We start from the raw sequence: 24,020 nt of genomic DNA, 5'->3' as shown, positions 1-24,020 counted from the left end.
GAGAGGTTTCAAAGAGGGATGGGCTATTACCAGCAGGAGAGTGAGTTTGTATGTGTGTCTGTGTGTGTGTGGGGGGGGGAAGAGTGAGAAAACCTTGATTTGTGCTGGAAATGGCCTTCCTTGATGATCACTTGATGATCACTTTAGATAAGCTGTTAGCAGCAGGACAGTGGGGTGGGAGGAAGTTTTGTTTCATGGTCTCTGTGTGTATATAATGTCTTCTGCAGTTTCCACGATATGCTATGCATCCGATGAAGTGAGCTGTAGCTCACGAAAGCTCATGCTCAAATAAACTGGTTAGTCTCTAAGGTGCCACAAGTACTCCTTTTCTTTTTTCTTTTTACGAATACAGACTAACACGGCTGTTACTCTGAAACATCGGTGAATATTAGCACAGAACTGCAGGCGGATGCTCTTGATTGATGCAATTATTTGTGCTGACACACACACACAGTTGTTCTCATTATTATTACTGACATAATCTAAACTATTGCAAGAAACCAGTGAAGTGAAACAAAACATTTATTTCCAGAGATTTTATTAATGTAAATCCATGGATATATAATCAACTTTGAATTCCACCCCCAAAATATAAATTCACCATAAGAGAAATGCTGCAGATTGCATGCAGCATTTCCCCCATAGATTTACTAGATAAAAACTCAGTGTCCCAATTATAGAAAATAAAAAATTCAGCATGCTAGTTATAGAAAAAATAAAATAAAATATTTATACAGTGAGACACACTATCATGACATTCCAGTCTCATTTGTTTACAGCTATATGCTCAGACACTTGGCACTGAAAAAGGACCTAAACTAAGATGTGACATGCTAGTGTAACAGGTTTTCATTTTTTAAAAGAAAGTTAAAATATCAGCCATAAGAAAATAATCTTAAAGATAAGAAAAAAAGTAAATATATTTCTAAATTAATTCTAGGTTCCCAATATACGCTAGTAGCAACTGCGATCATCTCCACCTTCCTTTTTTTAATTCTTCTTCTTTTTTAAATAAAAAAAAATTATCGCCCAGTATTGTTTAATTGTTCAAAACTGGCTTTTTTCCAGAAGTGTTTCCATAACCTATGGAGAAATCATATAAAGAAACAGTTAGCTTTAAGACACGCAGTGTGGACCACTTCAAATTTGCCTGAAGCCTTTCCAAGAAGAGCTTACATTAGAGTAAACTCTAATCCAACACTCAGGAATGCCTTCAGATTGTCTTTCCTATAGGTAGGGAAGATTAAAAAAAAAATAAAAATCAAGAGCTGGCCCATATGAGAGTTACAGATTTAAAGTGACATGCTTCTCAGTCTGATATCAAATTTTATTTAAAAATAAATATTGATTTCAATTGAGGTGAATGTAAAGGCACCACAAATCTTTGAATTTTACTGAAACACTAGATCAGTGAGTAGTGGGTATAGAATGCTACCAATGAGAATTCCCCACTCACATACACCAATGGGAGCGTTTTACATCCACTTTATACAGGTGTAAATGACTACCCAAGGTGCACAGCAGTGGAAAATCCAGCCCAAAGTGTTTAAACATCCTGAGGGTTTTTTTTTTTTTTAACCTCTCCAATATCTTAGATTTTCCAGTACACTGGAAAAGAGAGATATCTAATCTCCAACGTGAGATGATTGCATCAGAGTAGAATTTTGAGAAAAAAAATGTAAGTGTTTAAAATTCCTCCAGTTATATTGGCAAGCTGAGTGGTGAATCTTCTCCAAACATCCATGCATCATTTAAGATTTGGTTGACTGTTCTCCCAGTTTTATTTGACTGTTGGCTGGAGAAGATATATGTCAATACTGTTAATTTTGACATTCAGTGTAAAGAATTTAGAATTCAGTCAATCTCTGAAATTCCTGATCTCTCTTACTGTCCTGATTCAGAATCTACAATGGCAGGGTGAATCTGTGAGGCCTTTTAAACTCAAGTCTTCTATTGTCAATTGTCAATAATTCCTAACTGTGCTTAGTCAGGTCTCTCTCTCTCTCTCTCTCTCTCTCTTTTTTTTTTTAAATTCAGATGGTCTAAATTACATTATTAGGAACAAAATCCTGAGTTAGGATAGCCGGGGGCAAATGCTCTGCTGGCTAAATTGTCATTGGTGTATTCAGTCTAGCTGAAGATCTGCGCCACTTGTTTTCAGTGCTGGCTAACTACAATACAGTCTGTCCTCAAGCCAGTGAGCCAGAGTGTGTGTTATCATTTATATAGTGCCATAGGTATCCATATGAGGCAAGGGTGCTACTCAGAGGAATTTACAATCTAATACAGACAAGATAGATGAATAAGCCATCAAAACGTGCCAGGAATGAGATGAGAAAGGAGTGGGATGATACGAAGTGATCCCAAGTTGTTGCTCTGGCAAATGAGCCCATCTTCCCTTTTAATCTTGACATGGAAATGTCTGGAAGTCTACACTGCGATGAAACAGCCCCAAAGCCCAAGCCATGCAAGCCCAAGTCAGCTGGCACAGGCCAGCTGCGAGTTTTTAATTGCAGTGTAGACATACCCCAAAAAACAGTTGCAAAAAGAGCTGAAGTGTCACTCTGTTCTTTAAGTTTCTGGTGAAGGCGTGATACATATTTCCTAAAGATGCTGTTTTCTCTAGTGCTGTTATTAGATTGTTTAGCTAATTAAACTCATCCTCTGTCCAAAGACTCCTTAAGTCACATAAAATGAAAACAGATCCATACAGTTACATGAAAGGAACTTGTCGGTTTAAGTATCAAGATACTTGTTTTGGGAAATGTTTAATTCACTCAATGTATTTTCTTGGTTGCTAGAAGCATAATCTATTTGCACACATTACAAAAACGCAACATTTTCCTTTTGAATGAAATATGTAAACTCTGAAGTATTTGCATAGTTGTAGTTTGTCTGTCTGCTTTGATTCTGACTAGAAGTATTCCTGATTTGGGTTTACTTAAGTAAATTTAAATCCATGAACCAATGGTTGTCAGACCTGTGGAGAAGAAACTCACTAATGCATTCTTTACTTTGTAAATTATCTATCTTTTGCATTACAGTAACACTTAGATGAAATTCATGATCCCATAGCACTAGGTGCTGTATAGATCCTGTGCAGACACAGTCCCTACCCCAAAGAGTTTATAATCTAAATAGACAAGGCAGTCTATTTAGATTATATTCCCATTTTATAAATGGGGAACTGAGGCACAGAGAGGTTAAAGGTCTTGCTCAAGGTCACAGAGAAGTTTGTGGCAAAGCCAGGAACTGGACTCAGAATTCTCCAAGCCCAGTCCAGGGCCTTAACTACAAAACCATCCTACGACAACAACAAAAGACAACCAAGGCTCATTTCAGCAATCAAGAACTTTTAAAAGAACCATTACCATCTTTATCTTCAGTTGATTAAGAAAGTCTAGGAGCTCCACATGCCCTGTAGCTTCTGCCTGTAAACAGAAATGTAAAGAGTATTGCCATGTCTTGTGTGCATGTACACATGCATGCAAAACTACTCAAAGCCTGTCTGAAATGTCTAATTACTTGTGGGGAGTTGGGAGAATGACTTATTGCTTGACAAGAGTTCTGGACCTGCCATAAATTTGAAGCAAAGACTTTTTTTTAATCAAAATTGTCGGAACCAAAGTGGCATTTAATTTGCCCAACCTACGTGTCAGAAGAGATGTGCCGTAACACACACGCTTAGCAGAGCTCCACATGCAGTACAGCCGTAGCCACACTTACTATTTGTAAGGGAGTTCTGCCATCATAACCAGCTTGTTCCAGGTTTGCACCAGCTAGATACCAGGCATACAACCCTTCCACATCGCCATTAGCAGCGAGGCTGGAAAAAGAACAATTAAGAATAGTTTACTTTTTCTAAATCTGTAAGGGCATCTCACTGTCATACTGTGTTCTCTTAACTATCAGAGAAACGAATGTGAACACTAAACCAACAACAATCTTAGCATGACTGCCAGAATCGGGGGGGGGGGGGTACAAGTAAGCGAGGGAGAAGTTTACAAAAGCTTTGAACAGCTGAGCCAGCAACACGGCTTGATGAATCAGTTCCTTAACTTAACAGGGCTGTATTATAAGCAACTTACAACAGGCTAGTTTCACCCAGTGGGTGTGACTATGACCAAAGGGGAAAAAAGATACGGAGTTTCATATTTCACAACACAATATATATCCTGTGAAATGGAGTCTAAGAGGGGTTGGAGGGGGGGGCCTATCCCACATTTGAGCTGCAGAGTTTTGCATTTTCAATAATAGTTTTACTATAAAGAGAGTGACAGCAGACATGCTAACAAAATATTGCACTTAAAAAACAAACTCCAAAAGTTGTATAAACATATCTGATACAATATTGCCTCTAGCGTGAATGTTAATAGTCATGATCAGCGGTTAGGACAGCATTATGTTTCTGTGGTGCCATCTGGATAATTGCCATGGTGCTACAGTATTTGGATCTTAAATTAAGGGCAATTTATAAAACTCCGTGCCAACAAACAGCCATTTTACGCACAACGAGAAGAAAAGTCTGCTAAGGGTGGTCTATGCCCACCATTTCTAGATGACAAACATTATACTGTATCAAAGTGAATCAAGACAGAAGTGGATTTTAAATCTTTGGTGTGACAACAGCAGGCAGTTTCTTGCAGGCCTGCTGGCAGCTCCACTAGTATCTGCAGAACTTAATCTTTCAATTAAAAAAAGTGTTTCTAGCCCTTGTGGTGTGAAAAACTCCTGGATGTGCCCCAATGCAATGTCACCTGCAGACAGGCTGAAACAACAGAACAGCAGCATGTAGTCTGAAAAAAGTGGGTGGGTCTCACCATCACTCCGCCATCTGCCTATATCCCCCAGCAATTATTTCTGACCCCAAATCAATCCCGCCCTTCAATCCACATATCAATTCTACCCCTTTCAGCCTTACCTCTGCTCCTCCTCCAGCTCTAGGGGTTCTTCACCCCACCCCCAAAGCCTTGGGGGAGCTGCACTGGGGTCCCCTCTCTGCTTTCCCAGGATGCAGGGATGGAAGGAGCAGAGGAGCTGTCCCATTGCTGGCAGGAGAGCAGAGCTGTCATGAGCAGCTGGACTCTTTCTACTTCCTCCCCATCCCCTGCGAGAATGGTGCAGGTTGCTTGGGGATGGAGTGGAGAGCTCTGCCTGCTTGCTGCAGTAGCCCTGGGGAAAGCAACCAATCAGCGGGGCTCCCCTCCCCAGACACTACTAAAAATGTGTACCCCTCAGCAACTTGGCTGGCTTCTTAGAAAGGTTGTTTCCCAGATCTGCGACCTGACGCACTTTAAGGACTGGGGCTACCCCCAGCCACCTCATGAGGCTGTTAGGTCTGGAGCCGTAAGGCCCTTAAACGTTAATATTGACGACTTGCTGAATATCTGAACAGAAACAGCCAGGTGATTCTCCAGTGATGTTGGATCTCATTGAAGTGAGGGACGGAAAAGGCCTGTTTGTTTCGTCTGTGGCATACGACCTGCTGCTCTGAATGTCGCTCTCTCTCTGAAGGAAAAAAGAGTACTGAGGACAGCAGGCAAAGGATAAGGAGGAAGGTGAAAGGCTCCTGAGTGTGGTAGACTGGCTGAGCAGACTTGAGGGGGTAAGGGAGGAGTCACATGCAGCAAAGGCATGTGAGATATCAGCAGCAGGCAGCCAGGACTGCTTGGAGAAGGGTCATTCTGCAGTCAAGTCTGCAAAAGTTGTTACTCCCTGCTAGTCTGAGGCCACTTCTCAACTGTTGATAAATATTTTCAGGTACTTAAAAAAATCTTTAAAGGGGAGTGGAGGCCTCTAACTGCAGTAGCCTGAGGGTGGGTGAGAAGAAAGCTTTTTCAAGGTCTTTGCTTGCAGCAGCCTGAGAGGGTGGGAAGAAGAGAAAGGCTCTGCCTTTAGCTGTTGAGATGGAGTGAAGGGGTAGGGGACAGATGGAGACGAGTTAGGGTCTTTGTTTTGTATGAGAAATTTAACAGTGGGAGCAGGCTGGCATACGTAAGAGAAGAAATGTTGAGGAAGCACTAATGGAAAGCAATGTTACAAAAAGGTTATTTCCCACTGACAACAGACCAAAGTGGGGAGTTTAAAAGTGAGTTGAAAGGGAAGAGCCCTTATAAATTGCACAAGACAGCAGGAGTATTAGAAAAATAGGGAAATGAATAGCTCACAGCAGTGGCTACTCAACAAGTTGAAGTTTATTTGTTTCAGAAGATTCATCTTTTGCTATAGGCACCGTGAGATTCTCTGGCTATAAAAATCAAAGCCAGACGATGAGAATCAAGAGCTTCTCAAAGTCTGGACAGGAAAGTGCTGGGCTGCCAAAAAGGGGTCTATCATTCACCCATCGTGCAACGCAAAAAAATCACTATGCCCAAAGAAGAGCACATTAAAAAACACTGTGTTATCAAACAAGCCCAGGTAATTCAGACAGTATCACAGTAAGCACCACAAAAAAAATTGCTTTCGTTACTTGCACGCTGCCCACCCCAAAGCTCTTGTTCAGAAAGGGCAATCTGAGTTAAAATTGCCACAGAGGTTGAAACCATGAAGCTCCTAAGTCAGTAACAAACAAACAAAAATAATACTCTTCACTGATCAGGATTTCTTGTAACAATGAATGGCTGTTGCAAATTTTAAAAAAATCACATCCTCAGAAGTTTGCTAATTCAAACTATTGCTGAATAACTGTCCAGCCAAAAATAAACCAGACTTAGGTGATTACCCTGCATTTCGCCTAAGGATGTAGCAAAGAAATTCCTCTGCTTCAGTTTGGTGACCGACTGCACATCCACAATTAAGATGCTTATTTTAAATAAGGGATGTGGGATGACAGAATTTGAAGTGGAAAAAAAAGTTTTGTGGTTTGGCTTTAATTCAAGGCCAAATAAAGGGTGCTAACCCTCAAGACTGTAGTGGAACACATGCAATCTCTGTGTCTGGATTTGTCCAAATTTGCTGACATCATCATAGATGGGAGTCTTTACCAACAAAACTAAGAATGCCAGGTTATCAAGTCACAATTGCTCAAAGGAGTAATGAACACACAGATAATTTAGTACCACTGTATCCTAACCAAGAGCAAGACCAGTGAGATAAATGTTTATTATTTGTTTTCACATCTGTCACTATATGTGAACTTTATTCTATTCTGTTGATTAATTCACAGCCAATTTACATTTTTCCTCCAGGATATCAAAAGCTAAATAGGGGCATCCTTTGAGGTTTACCGCCTCAGACGAATGGTTTTGGTAAAGACCTAGGTGAGATTTTTAAATTGAGAAGGGTCAGTCAATTTGACATGCTTGAAGAATGCAAGTAGCTTGGTCATCTTGCATCTCTCAGACATTATGTTGATTCTAAATAACTTTAATCCAATTTCAGAGGTGTACCGAAAAGGAAATCTCTTTAGGTCTGCATAACAGGAACTCCACTGCTATGTACCTTCTGAGGTTTGCAGGGTCTCCTACCCACAGCCAGAAGCCTCCTGTGCACCTAACAGGTTGGCAACAGAGGAGAGCCGCTCCACAGGGGAGCCACTGGCATGCCTTGAAAGGAGCACAAGAGAGAACCCCTCCTACTACAGACTCCCCTAGTTTACAACAGAAGAGCTACCTTCCTGCATGTCTTGCACGGGCATGTCTACACTACTTCTGGCCAGGTCCACAGATTTGTGCTAGTGGGGCTCGTGCTAGATGAATAGACGGTGCTTTGACATTTGGGCTCAGACTGCCAACTCCACTCCGGCCACGAGAGCCCAAGCTCCAGCCCAAGTTGCAACATCAAAGTACCATCTATGGAGCTATTTTTACCGTGCTAGCACAAGTCTTTGGACTCGAGCTGGAAGGCTTGCTCCCAAATGCAATGTAGACATACCCCAAGAAGCTTTTGAAGTGATCCTGAGGTTTGCAAGACAGGAGCTTCTTTCTTGCACACATGCAGAAAAGCACGGGAAGGAAGGGCCTGGCTCTATAGAAAAATGGGAGTGTGTCTGGTGCAGAACATATTTTAATGCCAACCCAGTTTCAAACGTTCAAGGCTTCATATATTTTTGTTTTAAAAAAGGAAATCCCACCCTCCAAAACAGATAACTCTTCAGCACTGGTTGAGTGTGAAAAACACCACACTGCTAAGCTCTTGTGCCACTTGGCTTACCATATAGTCGGCAGGAAGCATAGATGAGACTACCAACCACTGGATTTTTAACATTTGGGAAGGATGACTATAGAACAGTTACATAATACAGGAATTTCCATTATGGGCAAAATGACTTGACTGTAGAAGAGTCAAGATAGCAGAAAAGTGATAAATGTAATAATATTAGCTAGTATGTGCAGGTAGCACTAGATTACAAGCATAAAAACTGTTACGAGTGCTTCATGACCTTCAAAATACGCACTGCAGTGACAGCAAAATACGTATAAAAAGTTGGTAACATTTTAACTGGCTTAGAAGAAAGTACAAGTTTCATAGCGGCTATTGATAGTGTTTACCATGAGGTATTGATGACTCATCTGTGGGATTTTGCAAAGGGTGGGGAGGCTGAGTTCCTTTTTCGTGGTGAGCTCAGGACCTCATCTTTCTCTGGGGCTCTTACACACAGTTCCATGTGGGGATCCTGCTTGTTCAAGGTGTAACTAAAGCCACTGGGAAATGGTGAGATATTTGTAGCTGCAGCACCACCCAGACAGTAAAGAAATTATGTTTCTCTGCTGGTGAAGATTCTTGATAAGCAAGGTAGTGATTCTGTGAGGGACTAAAATAATTCTGTCTACGGTGCACTCAAGGATACAGTTCATATTATCCAGTGTCCCCAGGCCTTTTTATTCATTTTTCGTAACTGCAAGGAGAGATGGGAGATTAAGATTATAAAAGCCTGCTTCATATTTTATTTCTTCAGAAAGTTAATCAGATATTAGAAGCATGGTTCTAGTACCTTCCGAACTATAATTTATCCCAACATCTGGGATCAGACTTAAAAAGGTATGTTATCCTGATAACAGGTTTGAAAAAGAACATCCTTGCATTTCATAAACTGATATTTTAACATATGAGGATATGAGTGAGTGAACTCATTTGCTTGCTCGCCGGCCCTTATTTCAGCCTGTTGAGCACAGACGTTCAGAAGAGGTGACATTCACTTAATTGACAGTCAAAAACCCAGCCAGTATAAATCAAATTTGAGGCTAAACTGGATCTAGCAGAGAAGCTTTCTGAACAAATTTGGGGAGTCACCATTATATGTCTTGGGAGTTGTCACAGTTTTGTTTTGCATAAAGACAACAATGACCCTGCAGTAGGAAAACAGATTTGGAAGATTCTAAGGGACGACTGGTAAGAAAACTTAGTTCTCATCTTGACAAATTGGAAATGTGAGATCAAAGAACTAAACGTCTTAAAAATGCAAATTTCTCATCTCACTTTCTAAAAACAACAGGATGAATTAACCCTTAAAAGAGGCAGCTAAAAGACTGGATAACGTGATAGTGTTTTGTTTGCAAGTACAATTCCAACACTAGATGCACTAGAAAGAATTCCAACTGACATTTTACAGTTATCAACCGATGACCAAATGTACTAAACCGAACACTTCTAAATCCTAAATCATTTTATGTCTAAAGACAAGGAAATTAAGGGGCTAGTGTTAGAACAGCAAAAACACTAGCCATGGAGATGAATGAGTACAGAATAAAGCCAAATTATTTTGACAATAGAGAAGCAGTGAGAAAAACTGGCTTTTGGATCTTAATTCAGGTAGAGAACAATACAAGATGACTCCTGACACAATGCTAAAATTAGCTAAACCAGTCCTTGAATGCTACTTAGGAACCAACCAGCTTTCGCTCTCCACACCCTGGGGGCTGGGCATATTGCCATGGTGCCGGTCACTTAAATTAGACAGAAGGAGACGTCAATAAAACACCTATTTGTTCCAAAGGCAACTCTAACCAGGTTAAATGCATGCAACAGCCTCACCAATATGCCAATGCCTAGTACAAGAAAACTCCCTAGGAAGATGGTGCAGGGGTGGAGGATAACGTGAAATTGAATAGCATGGAAGAATAAATCACTGAGTTTTGCTCAAATCATCTAAGAGCTGTCATATCCCAAAGTGAGTATTCCTGACACCCTGGAAGGACAGAATACCTGCAACAAGACAATATTAACTACAAACACTTTAGCATTTTGGCTCATACACTCTGGAGGAAATTCAACTCTCTGCAAAGGGACACCAAAGGCCTTTCAGAGCAGTATAAGTCAAGTGGTTCCCTTGTGCAAAAGTGCCCTGCTGATAAGTCAAAGTTCAGTGTCTCTCTCAATACCATGTGCATTGTGGAACCAGACTCCACATCAGCTCTGTGTAGGCCAATGCAAGGGGCATGGCCACAGGATTTACGCTGATGCAGTAGTCCTGGGTTCCCCATAGGTGTGACGCCACTATTCTTGTGTGTGGAGTGGCTGTGAAAGAGCTGTTTCATGCTTCGTTCATTTTGTGTGGTGGAAAGTCTCAAGACAAGGAAATCCATGCAATCATTCCATGCACAAAGCCCACTCATTCTCCTCTCCACATATGTATATTCCACTCTCTGCACAGGAGAGATCTTTAAAACAAATGGGGTTTTTTGTCCTCTGTTAGCTTAATACCATTAAAAACCAATTTAAAATGCCTCAAAAGCCTCGGGGTTCATTACCACTTCATTCAAAATACAAGAGATCACGCAATGTACACAATACAGATCCAGCGTACACAATATTCCCTGAATGTACTTCCACAAATTGCATCACATTCACTTTTTGTTTAAAGCCGCATGCTCTCATTTTTCTAGTACTACTATCAGGCTAGCCAGTTAAGCAGGTTCTGCTTAAATGCAGAGGGTAGAGGGGGCTATGTATCGGGCCAATTTATTTGTGAAAGAATGTAATTTTTGAGCCACTCCCCTAACACTTCTGACAGGTGGCTCAGAGTTAGTAAACTCTTAATTTGAAAAGTCTTTCCATTGTTTCCTTCGCTTGCAATGCTCTGGGAAATACGTAGTATGGCTCTATATGGTTTGGATGCAGGCTATGTGCCAGAGAGTCTCTCTCCTGCGTATTGTCATAACAGTTGAGGAACTCCACCTAAGAGTCCCTATATTTAGATGTCCAAAAGCTGGTAGCAAGGTGTAATTAGTAGAAGGCCCTCAACTGTGGAATCCATATCTTCTGTGGAGGTAGCCGAGCTGTAGTCCTTGAAGACGTGGTACAATGTATTTTGTTCAGTATTCTGTCTGGGTGAGGAGACTAGTATTTAATTTATTGTTGGGGGAATGAGGAAGAAAGAAGGGAAGGCCTGTTACTTTAAGAATTGTAGAATCTACTGAGACAATTTTCAGAGGGAACTGCAGGTGGTCAAGTCACCAGCACCTCTGAAAAAAAGCCATATGATTTTCTTTTAAGTTGATGAAATACTGCAATTTTTTATTAATGAAAAATTAGCATGGAAAAGCAGTGTATGGAAAGTGTTGACTTCAATGGAACTATGTATCTGCTTAATGTTAAGCATGTACTTAAGTGATATGGTGAACTGGGGCTAGAGTTCCCACCAATTTGCAGGTCTGAACCCATATTTATTGGATTTTCTTGTTATTCTTCTTGAGACAGATGCTATTCTCGCTCTACAGTTAAGGTTGAAGCCATTCCTCCATAATACAGGTATTTATTCTTTTTTAATAAAACCACTCCATAGTTTCAATATAAATTGTCCTTGTTGCTCTAATCTCAAGATCCAGATACTAAAAACATAAGTTCCCTACAACCCAATAGTAATAAAATGTATAAAAATGTATCAGGAAGAGGGACAGATTTGCTTCAAATTCATTTACACATTTTCCATAATGCTCTCCATTTCACTTGTGGAGTTCTGCTATACTACTTCAGGTGTGTCACACAGTCAATGGTTAATTTGGTCCCTTTACTTGCATTTTAGTTATTAATTCTAGCCCCAAAATAGTATATGTCAGGTACCCAATGGTCCCTGGCATATATAATAATTATTTATATAGTGCTTTCCTTCTTGAAAGTATTTGAGAAACAATTCTCACATCACTCATTGAAACAGGTCACTATCAAAAATCACTGTTTTACAGACAGAGTAACTGTGGCACTGAGATAAAGATACCCAAGGCCACAGCAGTGTCAGAATCAAGATTACAACCCAAGAATTCCTCACGTAGGGCCTTGCTACACTGCACCACAATTCAGACTATGGAGGTGTGAACTGTAGTGCACACCAAAGTGCTGTGCTGTAACTCCCCTGTGTGGATTCCTAGTTTGCACTAACGTATTATTGTATCACTCTGGTAATTTATAACCAGCCACATTGGTTTGCTTCAATAATAAACCCCCCATTTGTTTCCCATTTCAAAGCAAGTCCTGGGCATATTAACAACTCAATCATTTACCCTTGAAAATAGAGATAACCGGATGATGATGTAACTGTAACTACTGCATATTAGCACAGCTGACTTGGTGTCAGATGCCGGGGCATGGGTGGCCTACCTAGTGGTAGCAGCAGGACCTTACCTGGTGGTTGTGGCGGCAGACCAGAGTAACGGCGAGCATAGATCCAGGAGTCAGGTACCAATCCGAGGATGAAGCCAGAGTCAAGATTGAGGAGCCAAGCCAAAAGGTCAGAACCAGAATCAGGATTGGGAACATCAAGCCAAAGGGTAAGCCAAAATCACAACCAAAAAGCCAAGCCACAGATCAGAGTCTGAGTCAGAAAAGGGCAGGGAGGCAAGAACTAGACTGAAGCGGACATGAGTCAAACAGCAGGAACAAGGGTTGGAGCAAGAAGTGGAAGCCAAGGCAGGGCAGGTACGGCTGTGGGCCTGGTACGAGTTGAGCAGTTGCTGTGGTACAGCTGCTGCAAGGATCAAGTAGCAGGCTGCTGGCTCCCCTGCCCCATCAGGAACGCAAACATTTGGAGAAGGCTCACTGATCCCAGCGGAGCTCGCTGTGTTGCCTAGCTACCAGGCTGGGAGCTAGCTGTGCTCCTGACACTTGGACCACACTACAATGCAATATCCAGACTTATGTCATCTTTACCTGCAAAGTTCTGTTCCTATGTTCTCTAGCTCTTGGCTGGAAAGGTGAGCTCCAGTTTCACGCAGTAACTGAATCACTTCTACGTGCCTTTATGAAAAAATTGATAAAAAGAAAAAGTTATTTTTAACAATTAAATATCCTGGAGAGAAAACATCTACAGATCAAAACAAGTATTCCATAAACACCATTTTTCAGATTTGTATGTTCCAAAAACAAAACAAAACAAAGAGACTGACAAGTATGTTCTCCATTCAAGGAGCCTGAGTTTAAAGCCAAGAGAGACCAACAGATAATCTCTAACCTCCTGCACATCACAGGCCACTAAACCCCACTCAGTTTCCTCTGCACTGATGTAGGACAAAGAAGAGGCAAAGGCTTATCACATCATTTAACTACCTTGGCACACTGAATTTACAAAAATGCTACATTTTCACTTACTGAATCCAAAACAAAGAGACAGGAACACAAATACCTTTCAAATATGATTCTATATTTATTTGTCCCCATGACTGTCCCCATTTCTAGCTCTTGTTAATTCATGAACTGAAATGCAGATAGACAATGAAGGCATTCACAGAGTAACAGTATTTCTCTGTGTATTTTCCACATAACGGGATAGATTGGGCAGGCGTTTTGGTTCTCTCCAAGGTAAGATCTCTGTTGTTTTTAAATGTTAGCAATGAAACCTTGTGGGTTAAAATGAGAGATGCCAAAGTTCCTATGACTTCACGGATGATATAAGCACCCATACATTTAGATTCTTATTTGACCTTTGGGAGAATCTCCCACAAAATACCCCTCTGCTGCTAAGTTTATTCCCAACTGGATACAGTCTTCTTCATGGCCTACTAGTCCACCCATGATCATGTTTTGGCTGGCCCTCTCCCGTGAGTACACATTCTTCTGCCTGATAGGTATCATAGGATCTACGTGACCAGCCTGGCTCCCATTCCTCAGCCACAGAACTCAGAAATAGTTCTGCTGAGGCCACTGCAATGGCCCCTTAAAACTTTGTTTGGATTACAATGCTGTGGGATGCATGCAAAATTTGACAATAGACTCTATATTACCCAAAAGGGTAATAATAAAGAGGCACTGTATCAAGCTGTGGGAAAACAATCAACCAAAATATGATAGTTGGAGAACTTGACCTAATGCCCTGTAGAATTTGGATCCAGATCTCAAGAGACCAAAGGATGTTAATTTATTGTGCTGCCTAATTCCCAAACTCAAAGGCAGAATTTAACCCACACCCAAAATATAACTGCTCCAGAATGTCTATTTCAAGTATAACCACATCTGTTGTGACTTTGTTTGGAGGGGACTATAGGAACATTTTAAAGTGAAAAATACAAGGCTGCTCATTAACCAAATCAACAATCTACGGCTGGATTCAAAACCTTAGGAACAAACCAGTCACTCAATATTAATTCAACAACAAATAAAAAAATAAGTTCAAATGTATGTTCAGTTTATTCTACATTTCTTATTCTTCTTGAAGATTATAATACCTTCCTATTTTAGAACTGGACAGTAGGTCAAACAGCTTGTGTTCTGGAATCTTCATCTTGACAAAGAGAAGTTACTTTAAAGCTTATCACGATGAAGCCCAATTAAAATATAAAATTTTTAATTTGATATAAGATCTGCATTTCCTTATAAGCTATTCTGGTAACAACTTTATGACAAGGTTTTTAAAAATTTGCCTTTTCAAAAATTAAATTCTTTCAGTTGCTCAATGGAATTTTAGCATTTATATCATGCGGCCAGTTTTTTGCTCAGAGTGAAACTGAAATCTTCATTTCTTTGTTTCTCTGCAGCAAAGTAAGCATGATCAGTTACTGCAACTGCACATATTGTAAGTTGGTTTAGTTATCTTAAATATTTCATCAGAAGAGTCCCTTGAGACATGGCTGGTTGTCAGTAAGAGTCTCCTGGAGACAGCAAGTAGGAACTAGTGCTGTATTTACTTTTCTTTACACAATACAACTCATAAAAGTATGATTTAACCAAGACATATTAAGCAGTTCAGTACTCATTTGAAAAATGAAACTGATAACAGATTATAGCAGAAAAGCTTTTACATTTACTCACAAACTTGTATTTTGTACAGGACTACATGCAAACAGTGTCTGTATCTGTTTCCTTGGCAGTGGTCTGTCCTGGAGTACTCAACATTTCTAACACTCCTAAAAAGACCATTGCTCCATTGTGGCATTTTTGGCAGCAATAAATAAATATACTGAACAGAGTGCATGGGGTGGGAGGAGGAGAAAAGTGTGTGTGGGCAAGTGTGTTTTATTTTTTTTTAAATAAACTGAAATTAAGTGGAAACCTCCATGGTCTTGAGCCAACTGTTTCCACTGCAACAGCTTCTCGTCTAGTAGATAGAGTCTGAAGATCTTTAGAGGTGGTAGGAGGTGCAGCCCTCCTGCCCCACAGATGACCTTAGATCCATATAGAAATCCTTCCAATCTCAGGGCCCCTATGGAGGGCCAGACCTTCTCCGCTAGTCCCCGTGGCTCCTTATTCTAACTGGTAACACAACTCAGGAACCAGGCTCTCCTTGCATTACAATCATGTCTGGACCACAAAACCATGCTTTTCCTTCCATGTGGACGTATGAAGGTGCAGGCTGGGAATCTGTGCTGATGGTCAGAATTCAGTTGTGCGGGTATTTCTCTCACACATTTGCCAGCAGAGAGTAGCTCCCGAAAAGCCATAAACAGGCTCCTGCTACTTGGGCTCAAATTTCCCTTCCTCTGACAAATTTTTGGCCATTTGCATGGGTTCTTTTCGCCTGTCGTCTCCTTCTCTACAGCTAAAATCAAGAAGAATGATCTGGCCCTCTATCTTTTGGGATCCCTAAAAACCAGTACATACCATGGTCACCATTAAAAAGTCGATATTCACCGCAGGCGGTAATCTGAGTTATCAGAGTTATTTCATGATCCTTAGAAAAGTAACTAAGACACGGATTCTGCAAGGACTTCTGAACATCAGTTTATGTACTGTGAGTGCACAAAATTAAGCCCATGTGTACGAGGCTCAGGACCTTGGGCTATACTTTCCACCAGCCATTTAAAGAAATGCAGGTATAACATATGTTTAAACTTGATTAGCTTCGTTCTTTTTGATCCTTGCTTCTCTAGCAGCTATGATGGCTACGACAGGATTGGCTCAGTTTTTCTCATTCAACTTTCACAAAGTTGAACCACTATGATTTTCAAACTCCGAAGCACTGTATAATATCAGACAGACTACAATGTGATTTTAAAGAGTCAGTGTGAAGTGTAGATTCTCCCTCTATCCCAGAGGTACTAAAATAATGGAACCATAACCTTGCAGATTTCAAGTATTACAATGCATGTTTATGTGGGAAGTGACTTTACCAACAATAATCTCTGATGTTCTGACAGCAGTGTGCAACACATACTGTATACAACTTTTTCTTTGCAGCCATTTTAGTCCTTAAGTTTAAAGTAGAAGGAAAAGGTTATAATAAATAAAATATATGAAATTTTGATTTGAGACATCTGTTTCATGCTTAGAAAAGTTTACTTTATAAAAGTATTTATTTTACAGTTTTGAAAATGAACACTCTATTAAGGCACTAGGAAAATGGCAGTTAAAGGGATGTTGCTAACTTTGATAGGTCCAAACAACTGACCTACATTATCTCCTGGGTGTGAGATATTGTGTGAAGTGCCCTATAATAAAGAGAATGTGTATACACACAGTAATAAAGAGGATGAGTACATGTATTATGGGACAGAAGATGGACCTGCAGTAGATTACCATAGTTTTTAAAAGAACTCTAATTTTAACAGCAATGAAAATATCAAGTTAATTTTTTAAAAATTAAGGAAAGCTTTAAGAGATTAAACATAAGACCACTGTTGACATAGGCCATTTTGTTTGCCTACAGGTTGACAGTGCTCCATTAAGATGCTTTTTGGCAGAAACACAAATCGTGACCATTCATACTAATGATAAGGGAAGAGAGAAATCACCGGTCATTTTTCTGGTTTGCATGATCAGCTAAAAACCCCCAAATCATTGAGAGAAGTGACACACACATTAAAACAAAGCTTTTGAGAGGAGTAGACACTGTACAGAATAAATCGGTGATTCTATTCCAATTCAACTAAAATATTAATCTCCAGAACATGGAATCAATCAGTGCAAAGTTCTGTGAAGTTAAGGCAAATTCTAAGATTGTTTTAAAAAGCACAATTTTATATTTTGCAAGTCTGACCATGATATAAAGCACAGAATACTTATTAATATTAAATTTTTAAAACAGCCATTTCCCCCCTTTTGATACTTAATATAAAATGCAAAAGTTTAACATCAATATTGTTTCTCTTCACTTTCAACAGGCATTTGTTTTATGAATGTAATTCAAATATATTTTGTAGTAATCACACCTTTTTAGCATATATTTGATTCCATACATCCCTATCTACATCAGAGGTAAATTAGCTCTGCAAGATTTCTAATGTCCAGAGCCACTTCAGCTTCAGTATAAAGTTTAGTATCTTAGCACTACAGGCCTGAAGCTACTGTTACAGACAATAAAATGGCATATTTATTTAGCTTTTCCTCTCATTCTGATAAGGGCACAAACAAACAAAAACTAAAAATAGTTAGGATTCATTTTCCATTTACCACTCCTCATTTCAGAATGGGTGTACCGGTTTAAAGAGGCATCGTAGGAGTCAAATATAGGAGTGGCAATGAAAAGGAATCCAAACAACAAACTCATGTGAAATTCCTCAGGCAGTAGTTGGGTGTGGTAAAATAAATGCAGGTATCTGATTTGCAGGAACATCTAATAGTGATGCAGGGCTTTCTCACACTGGACTAGGGGCACCTCTGTTCAACTGCAAGTTTGTTTGATTTGCTTTTAGCTAGTTCTTGTTGTTGTGTGTGTGGGGGGAGGGGGGGTTATGACTTTTATAAATATTTCTTAGGTCAAAAAGGTTTGGATAGTTCTAAGATAACGACAGTGACAACTATAAAGATGTAGGGGGCACGCAATGGTCTAGCAGTAGCACAATGTGCAGCCATCCAGAGCTTTGAGGGTCCTGGGTTAGCAGAAACTGGGATCAGTGCTAAGCCAGCTTCCGAGCTCCTGTAGAGGGGGAAAGCTTTATGTCTTTTTGCAGAGATTTCTTCAGTTGTTAGATAAACAGAACAGTCAGACTCCACAGGGAGCCAGATCCAGCCCTCACAGACAGGTGAACCTGCCAACATTTGAAAGCTGTAACAGAGACATTTGTAGAGAAAGACCAGGACACGCACTGGACTTGAGGGACCTTTTGGAGGCACAGAGTGAAAAAGGATAAATATTTTGTTAAATATAAAATGGGCACTGTCCCTCAAAAATACAGACAAATGGTGTTCACAAACTGTAAACACATAATAAGGGCCTAAAGGATAGGGTGAATAAACAGGGAAAGCATAGGTAACTGAGAGACAGAGTCAATCTATAGCTTCAAACGGGTGGAAGGACAAATAAGGATGTAAATCTCCAAACTACAAGCCTTAATTTCAGCTACAGTAATTGACATCTTTTTACATTCTGATAAACTGTGGCACTATGAACCTACACAATAGGATAAAGACCAGCAGAATGACTAGCCCACAGACCACCACCACCTAGGAGACCAACTTCAAGGATTATTCGTGTCATTGCCAACACGGAGAGAAAATCACTGAGGGAGGCAGCCAGCACATGCTTATTGTGCATGCCTCTGCTGATAAATGTGTAGAGTTTGTGGGAGAGAAATCAGAGAAATGGTGACCCAGAAACAAAGGGTGGGTACAAAACCCTTCAGCGTACTGGAGTAGCCTGTTCTATTTTAAAACCCTCTGTTCCTGACGAGGAAAGGAAGGTACAAAGAGACAGCCCCCTCTTCCCTATTGCTGTAGTTCCTGAACTCTCCCTTCTGCAAAAATAAAATTAACAATAAGTCAAATTTTTCTTTTATAAAGAAATCTCACCACAAATAATGGAGTCCTGGAGTAGGGGGCAGGGATAAAAAAACATAATCTTGACTTACTTAGCTCTGGGATTTGGCATCAGCAAGGCTGTTTTCTTCAGCTACAATATCCTAAATATCCAAACCATTTACACATCCTTTAAAACTACAGAATTTGCTGTCAAAGAATTGATCACTGCTTTTCACTATTGCAGATCGCTGACAAAACCCACTAATTGAAAGTGACATAAATTTGAAATGAGATGGGTTAGCTCTCTCATAGATCTTTGTGTAAAATGTATTTTTTTAATACCTGAATTTGACTGCATACTTCAGTGGGGTAGCACCAAACATGTCTTTAGCATAAACAGTTGCTCCATACTTCAGTAAATACTCAACTAGTTGTAAATTTCCTTCACTTGATGCAATATGAAGTGGAGTTCGACCATCATAATTTTCACAGCTCAAGTTTCCACCCTGCAACATATACACAACAACTGCTAATGATGGTACACTTGAGGCTGGTTGGTTCAGGGTCTCAAATCACATAATGATACATACTCCAATATTACAGTTTGAATCCAATGACCAAAAATCATTAAACATGAGACAGTTTCTCAAAAGCTTATGTGAAACTAATTAGTTAGTCAAGTTCATAATGGTGTCCAGTAGTCACTGGTAGACGTATCTACTTTGAGATTCATAGACCTATGGATATAACAAACATTCAAAAACCAGTCGGAGAACACTTAAATCTCTTTGGTCACTCGATTACAGACCTAAAAGTTGCAATTCTTCAACAACAAAACTTCAAAAACAGACTCCAACGAGACACTGCTGAATTGGAATTAATTTGCAAACTGGATACAATTAAATTAGGCTTGAATAAAGACTGGGAGTGGATGGGTCATTACACAAAGTAAAACTATTTCCCTATGTTTACTCCCCCCTCCCCGCCACTGTTCCTCAGATGTTCTTGTCAACTGCTGGAAATGGCCCACTTTGATTATCACTACAAAAGGTCCACTCCCACTCCCCCTCCCCCCCCCACCCCCCCCGCTGGTAATAGCTCACCTTACCTGATCACTCTCATTACAGTATATATGGTAACACCCATTGTTTCATGTGCTCTATGTATATAAATCTCCCCTCTGTATTTTCCACTGAATGCATCCGATGAAGTGAGCTGTAGCTCATGAAAGCTTATGCTCAAATAAATTTGTTAGTCTCTAGGGTGCCACAAGTACTCCTTTTCTTTTTGCGGATACAGACTAACACGGCTGCTACTCTGAAACCAAACAGTAGTTTTGTATATCAAGATCATCCTTGGCACCTCCTCCTGCTCTGGAACCTTCACAAGTGGCTAAAGATACCCTACCAAATTCTTTGGTGAATTCTCCAGTTCCAATACTTTGAACAGCCTGTGGATGGAAAAGTACAGGTCCAGATGCCAAACTACACCTACCATGATGCCTGACCATACCAACCAGATGCCTGACCACACATCATAAAGAATGAATATTCAAATCTAAGAATGTGCACCGCTCATACAGACACACACATAAATATGCATTCATATGTTAAATACAACCAGAAAGAGCTTGCATATTTAAAAACAGCAAGGAAGAATTATTGCTAGGGCTGTTAATTAATCGCAGTTAACTCATGCAATTAACTCAAAAAAAATTAATCGCGATTAATCACAATTTTAATCGCACTGTTAAACAATAGAATACCAATTGAAATGTATTAAAGATTTTGGATGTTTTTCAGCATTTTCATATAGTATCCTATGTTGTAATTAAAATCAAAGTGCATATTGTTTATTACAAATATTTGCACTGTAAAAATGATAAACAAAAGAAATAGTCTTCTTCAATTCACCTCATACAAGTACTGTAGTGTAATCTCTTTGTCGTGAAAGTGCAACTTACAAATGTAGATTTTTTTTGTTACATAACTGCAGTCAAAAACAAAACGATGTAAAACTTCAGAGCCTACAAGTCCACTCAGTCCTATTTCTTCTTCAACCAATCACTAAGACAAACAAGTGGGAGATAATGCTGCCCACTTCTTATTTACGATGTCACCAGAAACTGAGAACAGGCATTTGCATGGCACTTTTGTAGCCGGCATTACAAGGTATTTACGTGCCAGATATGCTAAACATTTGGGGGCCCCTTCATGCTTTGGACACCTTTCCAGAGGATATGCTTCCATGCTGATGACACTCGTTAAAAAAGTAATGCATTAATTAAATTTGTGACTGAACTCCTTGGGGGAGAATTGTATGTCCCCTGTTCTATTTTACCTGCATTCTGCCACATATTTCACGTTATACCAGTCTCGAATGATGACCCAGAACATGTTGTTCATTTTAAGAACACTTTCACTGCAGATCTGACAAAACGCAAAGAAGGTACCAATGTGAGATTTCTAAAGATAGCTACAGCACTCGACCCAAAGTTTAAGAATCTGAAGTGCATTCCAAAATCTGAGAGGGACGAGGTGTAGAGCATGCTTTCAGAAGTCTTAAAAGAACAACAGTCCGATGCAGAAGCTACAGAACCCAAACCACCAAAAAAGAAAATCAGCCTTCTGCTGGTGGCATCTAACTCAGATAATGAAAATGAACATATGTCGGTCCACACTGCTTTGGCTTCTTATCGAGCAGAACTCATCATCAGCATGGAAGCATGTCCTCTGGAATGGTGGCCGAAACATGAAGGGACATATGGAATTTTTAGTGCATCTGACACGTAAATATCTTGCGATGCTGGCTGCAACAGTGCCATGAGAATGCCTGTTCTCACTTTCAGGTGACACTGTAAACAAGAAGCAGGCAGCATTATCTTCTGCAAATGTAAACAAACTTGTTTGTCTGAGCAATTGGCTGAACAAGAAGTAGGACTGAATGGACTTGCAGGCTCTTAAATTTTACATTGTTTTATTTTTGAATGCAGTTTTTTTTGTACATAATTCTACATTTGTAAGTTCAACTTTCATAATAAAGAGATGGCACTACAGTACCTGTATTAGGTGAACTGAAAAATACTATTTCTTTTGTTTTTATACAGTGCAAATACTTGTAATCAAAAATAAATATAAAGTGAGCACTGTACACTTTGTATTCTGTGTTGTAATTGAAATCAGTATATTTGAAAGTATAGAAAACATCCAAAATATTTAAATAAATGATATTCTATTATTAACAGTGCAATTAATTTTTCTCCAAAGTACGAAGAAAACAGATTAAGCTGCTTGCTGTATGGTCAATTACAAATTACCATGAACACAGAATCACTCAGCAGCCAGCGCACAGTTAGGGTTGAATTTCAGGTTTTATTAACTCTGCATAGGGAAACTAATTTTTTTTTAGGATCAGTCCTAAGTGCTGTATGGCAGCGTGAGCCAGGAAACTGGGGAATCAGAGTGGTCCAGGAATGGCAGTAGGAGCTTAGAACTCTGTGGGGTGGTGTTATCTGGAGAGCTCAAAACGTGAACAGGCCAGAACAAGATAGGAAATGCCAGCAATGTGGTAGAGCTCCTAAGCTCCACATTGCAGGGAGAGAGTGGGCTGCTGGGGAAATGGGGAGCTAAATTCTGCTTTAGCCCAGTATTTTGTTTTGTTTTGTTGTTTTAAGAAAAGAAAATTGACAAAACCATGTTTAAACTCTACATAAAGGTGGGTACTATGGTTGCAGTTAAAAAGAACCCTAACCATTTAAAAGTATGGAAATGAATAGTTAAGGGGAAGGTAGAATGCATTTGCATATTTATCTTAGTTCACACAGTCACAAGTGACAGGCTGAGAACAAGCCTGAAAGATGTCACATGAAATAAAGCATTTTTGAAAAGACTAGACTGAAGTACCTAATAATAAATGCTTGTCATCTCACCTTGATTGTAGTGTTACTATCATACTCTATTATACAGACATATTGCTTGCTTCCAGTCTCTTACAAATGCATTTTGTATTAAGCTATAAATAAAAGATTTGTAAAGAGTTTAATTTTTTTTACCATTTCTCCTATGGCTTTTAGTGCATCTATGTCACCTGTTTTAGCTGCAGCACAGGCCAAAGAAGGAATTAATGCATCTCTAATGGCTTCTAGCTCCTGAGAAACACAAAATAAAATTTAAAAGTTTTAGTATCATACATATCTTTTTATTTACCATTTGTGTCCTTAGAACTACTGATACCTACATCAGAAGAACCATATTGCACCCACGTTTACTTGTAGATCTAATAATACAAATATAATAATTGAGGATACCAGTTAGTAAAAACAATCTTGTTCATATTCTTTGAGGGAAAAGAAGTCACATGTATACTTTAACATGGCTACCACTCTGAAACCTGTTTCCATAGTTACGTGGACTTCTCTCACTTCCTAGTTATACTAGAATTAAATAAAGAGGATTTCTAAACTATGCTATTTCAGACCCACGTGCTAATTAGTTTTTTTTCAGATCCCTCAAATGACATCCCTGTCTTTACGTGAATTCTACATAGCAAAACTCCCTCATATTATCAAGATGTGCTCATCTCAAACTAATATTAGTTTTTTGGAAAATTTTTGGTCCCAGATTTGGCCAATAAAAAATATGCAACTGGAATAACATATTTTTAAAAGTCTTTTTTCCTGAACAATGAACGCCAGTTCTTCTAGTTCAAATGGAAATGAAAAAGCCCCTAAGCAGCCATCTTTAAAGTTTGATAATTAATTTTAAAACAATCTCCCACTTCAGATAAAAACCAAAATAATAAAGAAGTAATCAATATAATAAATTAAATGCCTGAAAATTGTATTATTACCAAACTTACCACTTCCTTACTAACTACAGATATCAGTTTCCTGAAGTCAATATGGAGTTAGGACACTTCTGAGTTGTTGTCTGACTGTGCTGATTCTAACAGCTATTTACTAAACAACCTTTGTTTAAACA

General features: G+C 39.5%; 1 protein-coding gene across 1 annotated transcript in view; it reads right to left on the bottom strand.

Moving 5' to 3' along the window:
* Window positions 1–547: 547 nt before the first annotated feature.
* Window positions 548–24,020, bottom strand: part of ASPG (asparaginase) — an 84,480-nt gene continuing 61,007 nt past the window's right edge. The window contains exons 11-16 of the mRNA XM_074956331.1: window positions 23,093–23,188; window positions 19,384–19,547; window positions 13,084–13,170; window positions 3,727–3,826; window positions 3,372–3,431; window positions 548–1,083 (exon numbers count right to left, since the gene is read on the bottom strand). Of these exons, the coding sequence (XP_074812432.1) occupies window positions 1,048–1,083; window positions 3,372–3,431; window positions 3,727–3,826; window positions 13,084–13,170; window positions 19,384–19,547; window positions 23,093–23,188 (543 nt within the window). The 3' untranslated portion in view covers window positions 548–1,047. The remainder of the gene's footprint in view (window positions 1,084–3,371; window positions 3,432–3,726; window positions 3,827–13,083; window positions 13,171–19,383; window positions 19,548–23,092; window positions 23,189–24,020) is intronic.

This window comes from Natator depressus, chromosome 6, assembly GCF_965152275.1.
Source record: "Natator depressus isolate rNatDep1 chromosome 6, rNatDep2.hap1, whole genome shotgun sequence".
Taxonomy (NCBI): domain Eukaryota; kingdom Metazoa; phylum Chordata; order Testudines; family Cheloniidae; genus Natator; species Natator depressus.
The sequence above is the reverse complement of the archived record's forward strand: the minus strand, read 5'-3'. Positions and strand labels throughout refer to the sequence as shown.